General features: G+C 42.3%; 1 protein-coding gene across 11 annotated transcripts in view; it reads right to left on the bottom strand.

Annotated features, from left to right (window-relative positions):
* LOC136104207 (anthrax toxin receptor 1) overlaps positions 1 to 14673 on the bottom strand; it is a 197486-nt gene that overhangs the window by 27659 nt on the left and 155154 nt on the right. For 9 of the 11 annotated variants that reach the window (XR_011740305.1, XR_011740306.1, XM_071811977.1 and 6 more), the window contains exon 16: positions 1563 to 1667. Coding sequence is in view for 9 of the 11 variants with exons in the window: in XM_071811977.1 (XP_071668078.1) it covers positions 1563 to 1667 (105 nt within the window). In the remaining 2 variants the exon portion in view is untranslated. Of the gene's footprint in view, positions 1 to 1562; positions 1673 to 2046; positions 2116 to 3367; positions 3456 to 3931; positions 4037 to 5344; positions 5393 to 6181; positions 6241 to 6615; positions 6710 to 7374; positions 7549 to 8206; positions 8273 to 9810; positions 9976 to 10435; positions 10550 to 10631; positions 10709 to 14673 lie in introns of those variants that run through there. The other 2 variants (XM_065842891.2, XM_071811975.1) reach the window with 1 other exon arrangement.

The raw sequence follows: 14673 nt of genomic DNA, 5'->3' as shown, positions 1-14673 counted from the left end.
ATGGGAAGTCAGGTATTCGAGGTTGTCTACTTGGAGACTCAAAATGTACGGTCTTTGTAGAAAGTTTTGCGGAAAGAGGTAGCAATTCTTAGGAAAGTGTAGGGGAGTGGAGGGCTGCGACAGGGATGTCAGTGATTAATTGTACATTTGTCTGTTACTATCTGCCTGTTGACCTACTGTGGCTGCCTTCTGATGCATTGCATAAGTGAAGATAAGTTACCCTTCCTAGATTATTAACTTTCAGGTAACAAAAAACCAAGAACAAGTGTATGAAGGCAGGCAACAATCACAGCCAAGTCTGCTTGGCTGTCCTGTATCTACAAGATGAGGAAAGTAGTACTGACAAAAAGTAACCAAGAGGCTCTAAAGATAACTTCATCTGAACTTGCACCAACACAAAGATGGCTTGCACTTTCAGATTACTTTTTTTTATTGTGCTTTTTTTTTAAGCTGTTAGCTGCCACTTAAAAAGAAAGCATGTTAATATTTTTTTCAATAAAGGCTGTGTTTGGGTGGAAAGCATTCCATGGAACTATCCCTTCCCTTCACACAATGCCCCTGTTTGGTGCTTGTTGGCTATATTCTAGTAGATTGGCATGGTAAGCTTGAGATCAGCTGTACATGAGGCCTCCTTCCAAATTTCAGTCTAACAGCCTCCTCTGCTCCAAGAAACACCTGACTTTTGTTCTAGTTGTAACAAGGAACACAACATCCCATAAAGGCAACAGTTTGGCTACTGTTTTGGACTACCCTTGACTATTACCATATCATCTGCATGACAAAATCACACACAATAATTTGTTATACATTATCACATTCTTAAATCTTAAGTAACCCTGACACTGGGTTTCTATCCCCTTTCACATGCACAAACTATGCTAAAATAAGGTCAGAAACATACTTTTTCCTTCATCAAGTCAGCCCTAGATACATAGCACAAGTGTAAGGTTAAGGTGAACCTTTCTTGCCAATGCAGGTAAGCCACGAATTGTACAGCAACTAGATGAAAAAACACAGCATAATTGCAATAGGGAACTTTTAATAAACCAGAGACAGAGAAGCCCAACAGCGTCACTGTCTGGATATGGTATGTGAAAGATAAAGTAAGAAGGGCATCACATTCTCTTTCCTCTCAAACTTCTCACACATCCGGGGAGAGAGAATGACAAAATTCAGTATTCTCACAGGCATTTTAATAAAAATCTGATTTTACAATAAACAAGCTAATGGTATTTTATTTACCTTCACAGATAAAAGTGAGGTGCTGAGTAAGCTCTGCTAGAATTAGAACCTGTCTAACGTAATGCTAGAACCACACTTGCATCCCTCATCAGCACCACTGGAGCAGACAGGGCTTTGTGCCAAAGGGGAATACAAGTACCTCACTCAAGTAGTTCTGTTTCTCCATTGGAAAGACACACTGTCCCACTACATTTGGACAGCACCAGCAACAAAATGCTGCTTCCCTTCCCTGCCTTCCAGAGGTGGGAATTAGTGGAAATCTTTAGTTTTGTTTTTAAAAGGAAGACACACTCAATTTCTATCCTCTCCAGCATTCTCACCTCTTCATCGTCAAAGAGACCCGTTCCACCACTGAAGAGGCCACCCCTAGACCCAAATGGTGTGAAGTCCTCATCAGTCAGCTTAGGAGGCTTGAAGATGTCATCTTCATCTAGAAAGCACAGGAACCATGAATTGTGGTGGGACTGACCAAGTTTCAGGAAAAACAATTAAAGAGACAACCAAAATAAAAACTAGCTTGATTCCATCACCTTTCTCTTACAAACATGACACACACAGAAAAGCTGCTGCAGACAGACGGGGTTGTATGTCATTGCTCCACCACCGCATTTAAGGAAGAACTCTCACTAAGCCTGTTTCTAGCCTTGTTTTACATGCACATCACAACCTAGATTTGTTTACACACTCACCTTGAAAGAAGCTCACTGATATGCCACCCAGTTTCTAGACTTGATGCTACAATTTCCTAAGTGATGTGTTACAATCCAGCATGTAATTCAAAAACAAGAGGGGAGCATAACCTACCATCTGACGGAACTCTAACTTCTTTCTTCTCTTTCAGGGTTTTCCTTGTTTTGGTCTCTGATGGAAGGGCTTTAAGAAGAAAATTTCAAAGCAAAAATAAAACAGTCCACATTTACTTGTAGCTTGTGACCAATCTATGGTAAAAAGAACCTAAAAAAAAAAAAATCTCGCGTAGCTGACCTATATGTTTTCAAACGAGTCAGCCCACTGAAGCAGTTCTACAAAGTAAAGGTTCTAAAATTAGCACTTAAAATTGTAATAGCATCACTCTGTCAGGCACTGTGGGTTCAAGACAGTTGCCCACATACAGACTAGTGGCACCTGAGATGCCAGAGATCAACACAGCATTCCAGATGGCATATATCCTACAGAGAGCTTGCAGAACCTTTGAGCATCTCAAATGGCTACAGACATATTATACTTTGATTCAGCTACCAAAAATAAAGACAGAGTTTAGCTTCCTATGACGCTACCATCAAAAGGTTATTTCGATGAATGGAAGATTTCCCTGTAACTGAACTAGGTAAGCTGGTATGTTTTATATTCTGATATCCACAGACCTAGCTTGGCTGTTTGAACTCTGCAAAAACACAAACAAACTGTTCTTGTCTGTTCATGCTCTCAAAATTACAAGTCAAAAGTAGGCTCACAAGCACTTTTAGCCAACTTAATTTCAGTCAGCTATTTTCTGCTGCTGCTTTGTTGCAAGAATAACTACTTGACAGAGGTCTCTCCCTTTGAAAATAACACCAAAGTAAATGCAGTATTTAGTCTAAATTATCACAGAAAAAAGTAGCAAGAAAAAGTTCCTCAAAACACAGTACATTTAAGCCCCAAAGAGGAAAATACAAACAATCCACACCACATGAAAACACCAATCTACTATATGAGGGGTTTTCCACTGTAGAGCTCACAGAAAAACTACAGTGACCAAGGGCTTCCACATCCTTAGTTGAAACAGGGGGAAGTACATGAGGTCAAACATGCAGTTTTGTGTGCAGAGGCAGGATCAGATTGGAGGAAAAATCCTTTCCAATAATATGTGTGCTTAGAGACTGACCTGTCTCACCTGAAAGCAATGTGTTTTCTACTATAACACTCTGAATTCCAATTCAATCCTATACGTTACGGCCAAGAAGTTTCTCAAAACACAAAATAGCGTCTTTAATTGCTTTTGTTGGGCTTTCACCTAATACATACTCAAATAACAGACCTGTGTAACTTCATGTATTGTTACACAGAATCTCCTGTCAAACTCTCTCGTGAGTCCCCTTCTATCTCACAAGTACTACCACTTATCAAAACCAAAGAGTTAACTTACATGAGCACTCTTCACCCTGTTTGGCTGGCACTTCTCCTTTGATTCTGGCTGCCAGCTCATCTGCAAATGATGTTGGTCTCTTCTTTTTCTGAGGAGTAGGGACAAATAACAGCATATTCTTTATATATAATCCAGTTATCAACTTGATGCAATTGCAATTATAAATACTGTATTCTACAGTCTCATTTGTACAATATCCTGTCTAGACTTTTATTGAAGCCCCCAGAAGAGGTAATACAGCTTTCTATTAAGAAAGCAATTAAGAGATTATGCATGCATTTCTAGTCTTTTACGATCACATGATTTTTATTGTCACCTCATTTTGGGAGCAGGACAAGCAAGAAGCATTTACCACACACAAATGCAACAAGTAAATTCTTAACGACCTTTAAAGACAGCTTTGATGCCAGTTTAGGGTGCAGGAGTCCTCTTGTTTAAAGGGGTAAAGCCTGAACAACCATGTTGAAAGACCACTCAGGATTTTTACAGGCCCCCTCTACAAGATCCCATCCCAGGTAACTGAGAGCTACCGTTATTGTTCCTTTAAGGACAACAATTACTTACAGGCCTTGTGCTTTCATCTAAGTCTCCATCCTCGTCTTCCTCTTTTTCAGAGTCAAAGAGATCGCAAGCCTCATAATCATCTTCATCACTCATCTGTGCTGTCCTCTAAAAAACAAGAACACCCTGTTGCGTTCTTCTGAAACTGGTAAGCACAAAACTACATCTGCTTAGATATTCATAGCAAACTTACTGAAAGGAAGGATACGTTCAGCTAGTTTGGGGTATTTCACAGCTTTTGAGAGGTAAGAAAAGAGTGTCTCTAACTCCAAGCAAGTTGCTGCATTCTCTAGAACACCCCTGTGCTGTGTCACTGAACATTTCTGGACCAGAGAAACAATTGAGGACACTAAGGCTCTCCTGACAAGAAGTGTATTGCTACTATACACAAGCCTGAACTGCTTTGGCTTCCTTTAGTTTATGAGCTCATCTCCACTAAAGACACAGTGGAGATGTTCCTTAACTCAGGAACATTGTGATCAGCTAGTAAAAATTATATCATCTTGAGCTATTCCCAAGGTGGATAGCAGAATAACAGACGACACATGCCCACATCTTAGCTTCAGTCATGTCAATAAGACAAAGAGGATGAAAAAGATGAGATGAATTGTGAGCTGGCACAGACAAGGGCCCAGAAGCAAACTACATCAGGAACAACCCAAAGATACTTGGCATCTTGAAATACATAAGGCATACAAAGTTACCTTATAAAGGTCAATACAGCTTAACGTAACATATGAGTGCTTTTGTAAATTGTTTTATTAATACATAGATTAAAAAAAGGTTGCTTTTTGAAACATCGTTCTTTTGGCACTAAATTGTTTCAGGTTGAAGATCCCCATGTAAAAGTCTTTCGCAACGGCACATCTAAATATGGTAAGATTTGTTCTCCTACTACACCCACTATCAGTGACTAAAGTCAGGTTTGAATTTTTCAATCTAAACCTTTCTTTTCCCTTTTCCTTCATCATCCAAACAGACATAATTTTCAAACACTTAATACTGTTCACATGTTTAATTTCATGCCATACTCAAACTGCACTGTTTCTTATTTCCTGCATAGCAAGTTTAGAATTTTAATTATAGACCAAATAATCCCACAGGAGCCTAGTTTTCCTGGGGCAGATTCTTTGAACTCTCATGGCTCCAAAGTAATTCCTGAGGAAAATACAAATCAGACAATGCCATGCCACATACACTTTGCATCTAATGATAGCTTGCAAGCATGTCTTTAAGCCCAGCTCAGGTTCAATTTCACAACAGTGCCATGTCTTTCCACACGAAGTTATACAAATCAGGCTTAACCAAAGTTTTGAACAGTTAATTGTCACAAGCTCTCATCTCCTCTTTCTAGCAACCTCACTGTGTCACAAAATGGAAAGCCTTTCAGGTATGTACCAGGGTGTATAACCATACCGTCTTTTGGTCATCTTCACTAGGGTTTCCAAATTCATCATCTGATTCCTGGAACACAAGAGACCCAAAGACAAGTACCACACATTACTTTGTTCAGCAGTTAAGGGAGAGGGCTCAGAAATTCTGAACTTGCATAGGTTTACACATTCAGACCATATCATCAGATCTGATCAACTAATTGCTTTCCCACCACTGACCATCTTTATGAACGGAGCTCACTGGGAAGTCACTAATTTAGCAAAGACAGCAGGCTCAATCTGACAGTGCATTTGAGCCTCTCAAGAGGGATTTAACTTTAATTGGCAAAAGAAGGGAGTGCTTCCACAGTACATTTACAAAGCAGAGACATCCCAGTCAGAGCAGACAAAACATATCAGAAATTGATAGCTCAGTGCAACAGATTTATGAGGCAAAGCCTGGAGGTGCATTATTGACACCTACTTAACCTTTAAACTTGCTCGAGTTAGTCTCCATCCCATTCTCCGTAACTGCAATTTACAACAGACTCATTCCCAATAAATGCAATTCTTGATAAGAATCTGATTTGCTTCACAAAGTGAAATTAGAATAGAATAAAACACTTCAGTTTGAAGCATTCTACTTGAAGGGCAGCTAGAGCCAATATCAATTTATTGCTCCTCTGAAAAGCTGCAGAGGAAACTACTGCATAAGAATAACGAAAAGCATATTTACCACAACCAACATAGGGAACAGACATTGTGCAATATTATCTTGAGACTTCCTGTGAAAAAGCAAGGTAGCTAATGGCCTCACACACAATCAAGGACTCATGAATACTTGTGCAAAGTAGCTGGTGCTCCGTCACTTGTCACTTACCTCTTCATCCTTCTCTTCACTGTCAATTACACTTCCACGATCACTGTCTACTGATCCTTCTGTTTTAAACGATAACAGAAAAATGAAGATCAGACATGACATCTGTGCACAGAGCAATGTGGTCAATAGGCATATTTAAAGGCTTTATGAAGAGAACTAAAAATCAGGTGGAAAAGAGAGTGGTTTGTAAGGGCTTTGAAGGCTGCTGAAATTTAAGCACTTCATGTTTGTAATACACAGAGCACAAGTTACTGAGAAGTTATTGCTTTGCATACTGGAAGAGTGTTTGTCACAGCATGATGCATTTTTTTTTTCTCCAGCTAATTACAGTGTGCAACTAAACATGCAAGAACACTATGCAGTACAACCCCCAAGCTGTGAGACCAGTCTCAGATCAGGAACTAGTTACTCACATACGTAATGCCAGCACATACCTTCACTAGAAAGATCTCCAAGGCCAACATCATCTTGTTCCATAAACTGCTGAGAGCCAATCAAGTATGGTAAAGGCCTGTCTATATAGAGATCCTGGAAAAAGACAACATCATGTCTTTCTGGCATTTAGGAACAGCTCTATATTGCTGATAAAGACAGAAGTCTTGCATCCCTTGTTTTAACTCAAGGAAGATACAAACTTGTTTAAAGTCTCACCAGACATGTGGATCAAGTCAGCCTGCAATTGGGTGGGCCATCTGAGGTTTATTCCTTTTTAACAGTCAAAGGAGGCTACATCTATTTGTGTGATCCAAACTTGTATTTTAGGTGTCATCTAACAGAATAATACCCTTGCAAAGAACGCAGGCATCAGTCTTATCCCAAATCCTCCACCTAAGGTTCTTAATTACTGGGAGAATAAAAACCACCCACGAAGATACAGTTCGTACCTAAAAAGCATGAAATTTAAAGGTCCTACTCCACCTGGAATTGAGAGTAGTTCCCTTTCCAAGTTCACTGTCATTAAACTATTAGTAATGCCCTTTTGGGTGCCATACCTTAATGCTAACCCAACTGCAAGGCAAGCAGGCTACGCATGGAATAGCTCAGAAGTAGCACTTCTTCAGATATAGTCATCAAATCTTCCTTTTAGGTAATGAATACCAACTCTATACCAACACAGGGATACTGCTGACAGAAGCAAAAAGCAGCTCCAACAAAACCAAACCCATGCTCTCTGCAAGAATAGGTCCCTCTACCTTTGGCTCAAGTATCAGCTCCACTCTCTCGTTACTTTCTTCTTCTTCCGAGTCGGAGTTGCCCGCTTTGATGTCTAACTGTTCAAATGCACTGTCCAGAACTTGCAACCCATAATTCACTGCCTCTTGGATTTTGGGGATCAAATCAGCTTCTTTCTGTTCCCGTGTCTTTTCCTTTAGGAATAGGAACAACATACTAATTGTATTTTACTCAAGACTCAATCTCATTGCAACATGCATGCAAAATTTTAACTTCAAATTAGTACAATGAAAGCTTTTTCCACTATATGTAAGAGAAGCCTTCAGAACCATTTTTGCTTGACTTAATTAATCTTTATCACTCCAAGAAACAGAGTTGTTCTAAACATCCATAGCAGCACAGTACTACCTTCTCTGTGCTCCCAACCCATCAAGTCAACATTTAGGGCACAATGCACCTAGACTGTAAGATACATAAAAAACACTCTGAGTTTTCACCACTGGGAGTTGCAGCCCCCACTACCTTTGAAGCCAGAAAGAAGGCCCATGGCGTCAGTTCTCTTGCTGAAAAAAACATGCATGGAAATCTGAAAATCAATGCATAAATCTTGGCTACTCGACACAGTATCGAGCTTGGGGAGGCTTTAACAAATTATCATACACTGTAGTAGTCTCCCATGTTACTGTCAACTTCATGTTTGAATGACACACACTGTTCAACAAAGAGACTTCAAGAAAATGGAAACCATTTGGTTTGTAAGCTGTAAATGTCCACATAATCAGCTTGAAAATGAGAAGACAGACAAGAGCTGCAAACACACTGCCAGCACTCAGGGCAGCTTAAATTAATTACCTGCTCTGTTTTGTCTCCAACATCAGCTTTGGGAATAGGCTCTTCCACTTCTTCATCATATACTCTCTAAAAAGTCAAGCAAAATTAACTCAAGTAAGAACAACATACTGCTGCAGAGGCTAAAACACCACCAACAAAATAAAATACACTGTTAATGTGTAATTAACATTAGGCATCTTCATAGCCTCCTTCATGTACTAAAGTCATCATCCTAAACTTACCATCAGGTAGGCTCTCAACCCAACTGAGGCAATGCAAGACTGCAAATATCACTGCAGTGGTAGACAAAAGCTGACCATTTAACCCTGTTCACAGATGAACCTGAATATATTAAAAAAGCACTGTTTTAACCCCCCAACATAAAGCTATTCTAGAAACCCTCAAAGTCAAACCTAAGTTTATTTATAAGCTGTCTATTTTACTTTTGTTTTCTAGCATTTAGTAGATTTCCTTCTTCAGCATTTACCCTTCTCCTGTACTTAGAAGGTTCCCATCCTACCTCAGCTTTCAGTTTGTTTTGATGATCCCTCCCATCATACTCTTTTAGCACTCTTGTAAGATCAGCTACAAGGAGACACAAGGGAATAAAAGTCTCCCTTGAACCTGCAAACCTAAATCCAAATCCAAATTTCTTAAACACTGGTGCAGTTAACTCCTGGGAAGAGAGAGAACTCTCATATTAACTAAATTGAGAACTAGAATCGAGGACCTATTTTTGTGCACTTAAATTTGGGAACAACCATCTTCAAGCATCCAAGATTTAAGATGTTTGGTACAAAATGTTCTCAGCAGAATCATTATGCTGATCAGTAAAAGAAGGCCAGAAAGACATAGCAGCTCTGAAAAAAAAAAAAAAAACAGACAAAAAACCTACCACAAAACCCCACAACAGAAACCCAGATTTCCATTGTCTTGTCCTCTGTCAGCATATTTCCAATAATGGCATCATGGCTACAGATTAGACATGCATAGCCTGAGAACAAAGGTGATCAAAACAAAATACCCAATAAAATTCACAGTGCTAAACCCACCCCCCGCAAATTTGAAGGACTATTAAAGCTCTGCATCTTCATTATTCACATGCTCCTAGTGATACAATGTTTTAACAGGCTTTCAAATCTAGCTTTTACCTTTCTAAATCAGTAATATTCATAAAGTGAAACAAATATAACAGACTACTGCCTGCAGTCCAACACTTTTAATGCAAATTGGTTTTAGTGCAAAATAACACCAATGGGCAAACTGATATCATTGTATAACACTCCAAGTACAGCCAAATGCTATATTCATGCTGCCTGTAAAGGTACAGCAAGACATCCCAGAGATCCCACCTTGTTCGCAGTCCTAAAAATGAAACTCTGATCTCCATGTCACATATAAACAAGGAAGGAAAGTACCTCAGAAGACACAAAAGGGAATCTGCCATCATTGGCATTGCATTACTAATGAATTAGGACACCCCTTAACAGAGAGCAATTAAAAGCCACTTCATCTCTAAATTAACATCAGACTCGCCAACGAGCCAAATCACTTGTCCACATTACAGAAAGGGACAACACCAACATTTGAAGTACAAACTTCATGTTGTACAAGAACATACTCACGTTCTCTATGAACTGCGTATTGGACAGCATAAGAAAGTCATTGAAGACATTATGAAGGCGACAGTCAGTGGCTTTTGTTTCACTAATCAATCCATCTACTTGCTTTTTGATTTCATGAGTCCTGGAAATGGTTTGCTGTGAGAACTCTTGCAGAAAACGCAGAAGCTGTTTACAACAAAGGAAAGTAACAGTCAGCATCCAACTCCTTTTTCTTTTAGCACCATTTATGACACAGGGAGCACTGATCACACACTTCAACTGAGCATCAAAACACACACGGTTTAGGCTAAAGCACCAGGACCAAGTCTCATTCCACTCTCTTTCCACTTCATTCTGCACTTCCTTTCGGGCCAACTCTTCCTTTTAGTTCTCTCGCAGAGACCGGAGGGTTAATGGAACCGGAGAGCCTGCCGACCGCCGGGCCTTACCCGGGGCCGCCCACTCCGCGTTCCGCCCGGCGGGGCCCGGAGGCCACTACCACAGCGCCCTTCCCGGGGCGGGCCCGGCAGCAGCACCGCCCCGCACACGGCCCCGCCCGACACCTCCCAAACCCCGTGGGGGGGCCGCGGTCCCCGCGGCCCGCGCAACCCCCGGCCCCAAGCTCAGGCCAGGCCGCTCCGCTCACCCCGGCGTCCGAGGCCAAGGACCAGCTCTGGCTGCCCTTACGGATCTCCTCCAGCGACCAGGGCCGCTCCCACACCGGCGTTGGCTCCGCCGCGTCCTGCGGGGCCCCATTCATCTGCGGAAGAAGGACAGTGAGCCGAGGAGCCGATACCGCAGCCACGCCCGTCCCGCGGCCCCTGGCCCGCCCCGGCGCTCACTGTGACCGCAGGCCGCGCCGGTGCCATCCGCCGCTCGCCCGCCGGTCAGCTGAGGCTGGCACGTGACCCGCCGCCCCGCCCCGCCCCGCCCCGCCCCGCGCGGCGTGCGCACGGGCTGGGCAGGAGGTAGCGCAGGCAGCTGTGTGCGGGGCGGGATCGTTTCCCGCATCGCGGGTGAGCCCCGACCCCGCGGGTGAACCCCGATCCCGCGGCAGCCCCAGCGCCGCCGTGCGGGCACGGGCACTGGAGTGGCGTCTTGTCTGTGCGGGGCAGGGACGGGCGTGGGGCGGGCACCCACGAGGTCCTGAATGAGCAGCCGCAGCGCACGGAGCTCTCTCCCCGCTGGGCAAGGGGTGGTCACGCTGTCCTTTCTGCGGGCTGTGAGGACCGTATCCCCTAGGCGAGGGGAACGAAGAACCAGCCGGGAGGTGGCTCGGCCAGGGCAGCTGCTTCAAGGGTCTGCCACCGCTGAGAGACTGCCCGTGGCTTGTGACAGGCGGGGCGAAGGTGCCCTGCTCTGCGCCGGGAACAAAGTCACAGGTGGCAGGAGCAGCAGGTCCCCGCGGGAGCGCTGCCACGGGCTTTGCCGATGCCCAGACTTGCAAGGAGGGACAGACCCATTCCTCCTATTTTTCTTACAAAACTACATGCAAGACTCACAAGTCAGGTAAAATCTCCTTTGATTTAAACTGGATTTATCTTAATAAACCTACACCAGAATTCCAGAGTTTGCTGGAAGAAAACACTATATGCACTAAAATAAATATATAGTGCAAATCGTCAAACTGGGATTCACAGCCAAGTATCCCTGGGCCTTTAGAACTCTAACTTCCCCCTTTCTCACTGAGTCATTTTTTAAAATTTTATTTATTTTTTTTTTCCTAGATTAAAAAACTCTGGCATATGACTGTATTTCGTGTATTCTTTATTACAAGTGAATTAACTACAAAGAAAATTACAATAAAATCATCTGTTCTTCCAGCTGGTAACTAAATAATTCATTGGAAAGGGCCAATTTGATAAGCTCTTGGTATTTGAACATGGAATTTATTTATTTATTGCATGTGACTACACAGATACCACAGAAGACCTTGTTAGGAGCCAGGGTGCTGAGTGATTTGATTTCTTACTTGGGTTCTCAATTTAAATAAGAAAAAATGCCCAAGATCTCCAAGTTCTCATATATTGATTTTAATGGCTACATCCAGATACTTGAAGGATACTGCTAGATTAGGGACACAGGAACTTCTAAAAGAAATGTATCAATCTATTCCTTTTGATTTTATTTTTCTGTGATTCTGTATCAAGATAGCATTACTGAACTGGCTCATACCTTCAGCCCTAGTAGAATTTAGAGAATTTTAATATACTACTAATAAAGCAGAAACTAACAAAGTACAGCTAGAAAGTAGGCTAGTTTCACAACAATGCATTGAGCAAGATTGTTAAAAAACACACAGATTGGATTAATCTAAAATTATTCTCCAAGGCTTTTAGTGTTTTGCTATAGTTCCTTCCTCAGCAGCACTCCAAAAACCAGAAAAAAAAAAAGCCTTTACTTACTTTCCATATTCACTGAAATGTGGAATAAAGTTCAACAAGCCCTTTGTTGATGATGGAAAGTTCTACTGGCACAAAACTTTGTGCGTTGCAAAATGTGAGGTCTATGTGCCCTATGTGTACTGATGCTGAAAAATGTATGGTATTACTATGAGGCAGCTTCAGGTCTGGGTTTTGTACAGATTAGTTTCCATTTAAAAAAAAAAAAAAAAGAGGGAGAGAAAGAATGGGGGAGAGAGGGAAAAAAAGTCAGAAGACAGCAGCATGAAACCTGAATGCTCCCTTAGGAGAAATTGTTTGTTTGAGATACATACATACATACACAAGTCTCTGAACAGAGGCAGCTATGGATAGCACAATAAAAGTCTGCTTCCTAGAAGTGCCAGCCTAAACATTATGGTCAGCATTTCAGTCCAAAAATTCCTTTTAGAGAGGAATTTAGACAGGTTCCTTTTAAAGATTAGAAAGAAAACCGCAACATGAAAGATCACTTGCTGTTCCACTCAGAACTTTCCAAATGAATATCCAGTTCAAGGTATCAAAAATCACATGTATCATCAGGGACTGATTTTCATATTAAGAAACAGAACTTGTGAGACTGCATAGAGCTGAGCTCTGACACTTATGCTTACAGGCATGTGTTCGCTCTGTGGCATCACTTGCTACTTGTATGTGGCCATGAGATCCGTGTCTGTGCAGCTCAGATTCCTTAGGACCTTCCAGAGCACGGCAAAGTGCTTCTGGAATCAGTTTGGGGACACGTTCTTTCCTGCATGGCCACCAGGACAGAAGTTACAGCAGACTGGTGTTCCTTGTAATTCCACCAGTCACATGCAGCTGCTCAGCTTTGTGCATTTGCAGCAGTGTGAAATGAGCCAGCAGTCTTTTGGTGAGACTCTGAAAGGCTGTGGTGAAGGTGTTTGAGGTAGGATCAGGCAGTCAGGTTACTGGAAGGCCCCTGTGCACTGCAAAGGTGAGCTGGAGTACAGGGCACAAAGGGTTTGAAGAAAATACACACAAGACAGATTTGAGAAACATAGCACATACTGCAGTTGCTGCACTCTTCTCCAGAAACTGGAGAATTAGCACAGCATAGTGGGGTGCTGTAGTTATGCAGACATGGTGCAACGGGAAACAAACCTTTATGGGTTTATTCCTCATCCTACTTCAGTCTATTTTTGGCAGTGTTGCTCCACTGTGGAAAAAAACGGCCTATCCTGAAACTGTTTGTTAGCCCTGTCTAAAAATTTACTATCCTAGACTCCTGCCAAACCATAAATCTTCTGTTTGGTTCTGATAAGCTAACACTTAAAACCGGAGACAGTTGTGGTGAAAGTTTTTGCTCCAGTGTGAAAAATTGCTTACATACAGACTTGGCATGAGGGAGATGCCTGAAATTACAGCTGGCTCTGGGATTTCTTAATCAAGTTGAAGATACATACATAAATATGTGTCTGTAGTTTACCTCCTCAATGTAGTAATGGAATTAGCAGAGTTTGGATTGAGCAGTGGGGGTTGGTCCTGGTACACTTAAAAATTCTGTGCTACAGCTATCTGGATGGCTCTCTCCTGGCTTAGATTCCCTAAGCTTCCTTCCTGTGAAACCAAGGAATGGAATGGGAACAAAAAGTGGTGGGAGGGGTGCTATAAACAGTTGGAGTTATCCAAACCAAAGAGCACAGTAATCCACTAGTTTAAGCATAGATTGTATTAAGCACAAAGTTTGTTCTTTATGTCCACCAAAAAAGGTCTGTGAATATCAGTACAAGAAGCAATTGCAAAGCAAAGGAGGAAATGCAGTATTTACACTCTTGCACAAGCTGATACCTATTCCTTCCCATGGGTCTGGTCTCCAGTGGTACCTACAAAAATTTTCACAGACCTATAGGACTGCACAGGAGTTTTAGCAGCTGCAGAAAGGCTGTAGAAGGTTAAAGGTAAGATGATGCAACCTGGAAAGTAATTCGGAGGCCAGTATTTCACAGAATCACAGAATCACAGAATGTTAGGGATTGGAAGGGACCTCGAAAGATCATCCAGTCCAATCCCCCTGCCGGAGCAGGAACACCCAGATGAGGTTACACAGGAATGTGTCCAGGCAGGTCTTGAATGTCTCCAGAGTAGGAGACTCCACAATCCCCCTGGGCAGCCTGGTCCAGTGTCTGTCACCCTCACTGAGAAGAAGTTTCTTCTCAAATTTAAGTGGAACCTTTTGTGTTCCAGTTTGTACCCATTACCCCTTGTTCTGTCATTGGTTGTCACCAAGAAGAGCCTGGCTCTATCCTCGTGACACTCACCCTTTATATACCTGTAAACATTAATGAGGTCACCCCTCAGTCTCCTCTTCTGCAAGCTAAAGAGACCCAGCTCCCTCAGCCTTTCCTCATAAGGGAGATGCTCCACTCCCTTAACCATCTTCATGGCTCTGCGCTGGACTCTCTCCAGCAGTTCCCTGTCCTTCTGGAACTGAGGGGCCCAGAAC

This window comes from Patagioenas fasciata, chromosome 8 (assembly GCF_037038585.1).
Source record: "Patagioenas fasciata isolate bPatFas1 chromosome 8, bPatFas1.hap1, whole genome shotgun sequence".
NCBI lineage: Eukaryota > Metazoa > Chordata > Aves > Columbiformes > Columbidae > Patagioenas > Patagioenas fasciata.
This window is presented reverse-complemented; position numbering and strand designations above follow the sequence as displayed.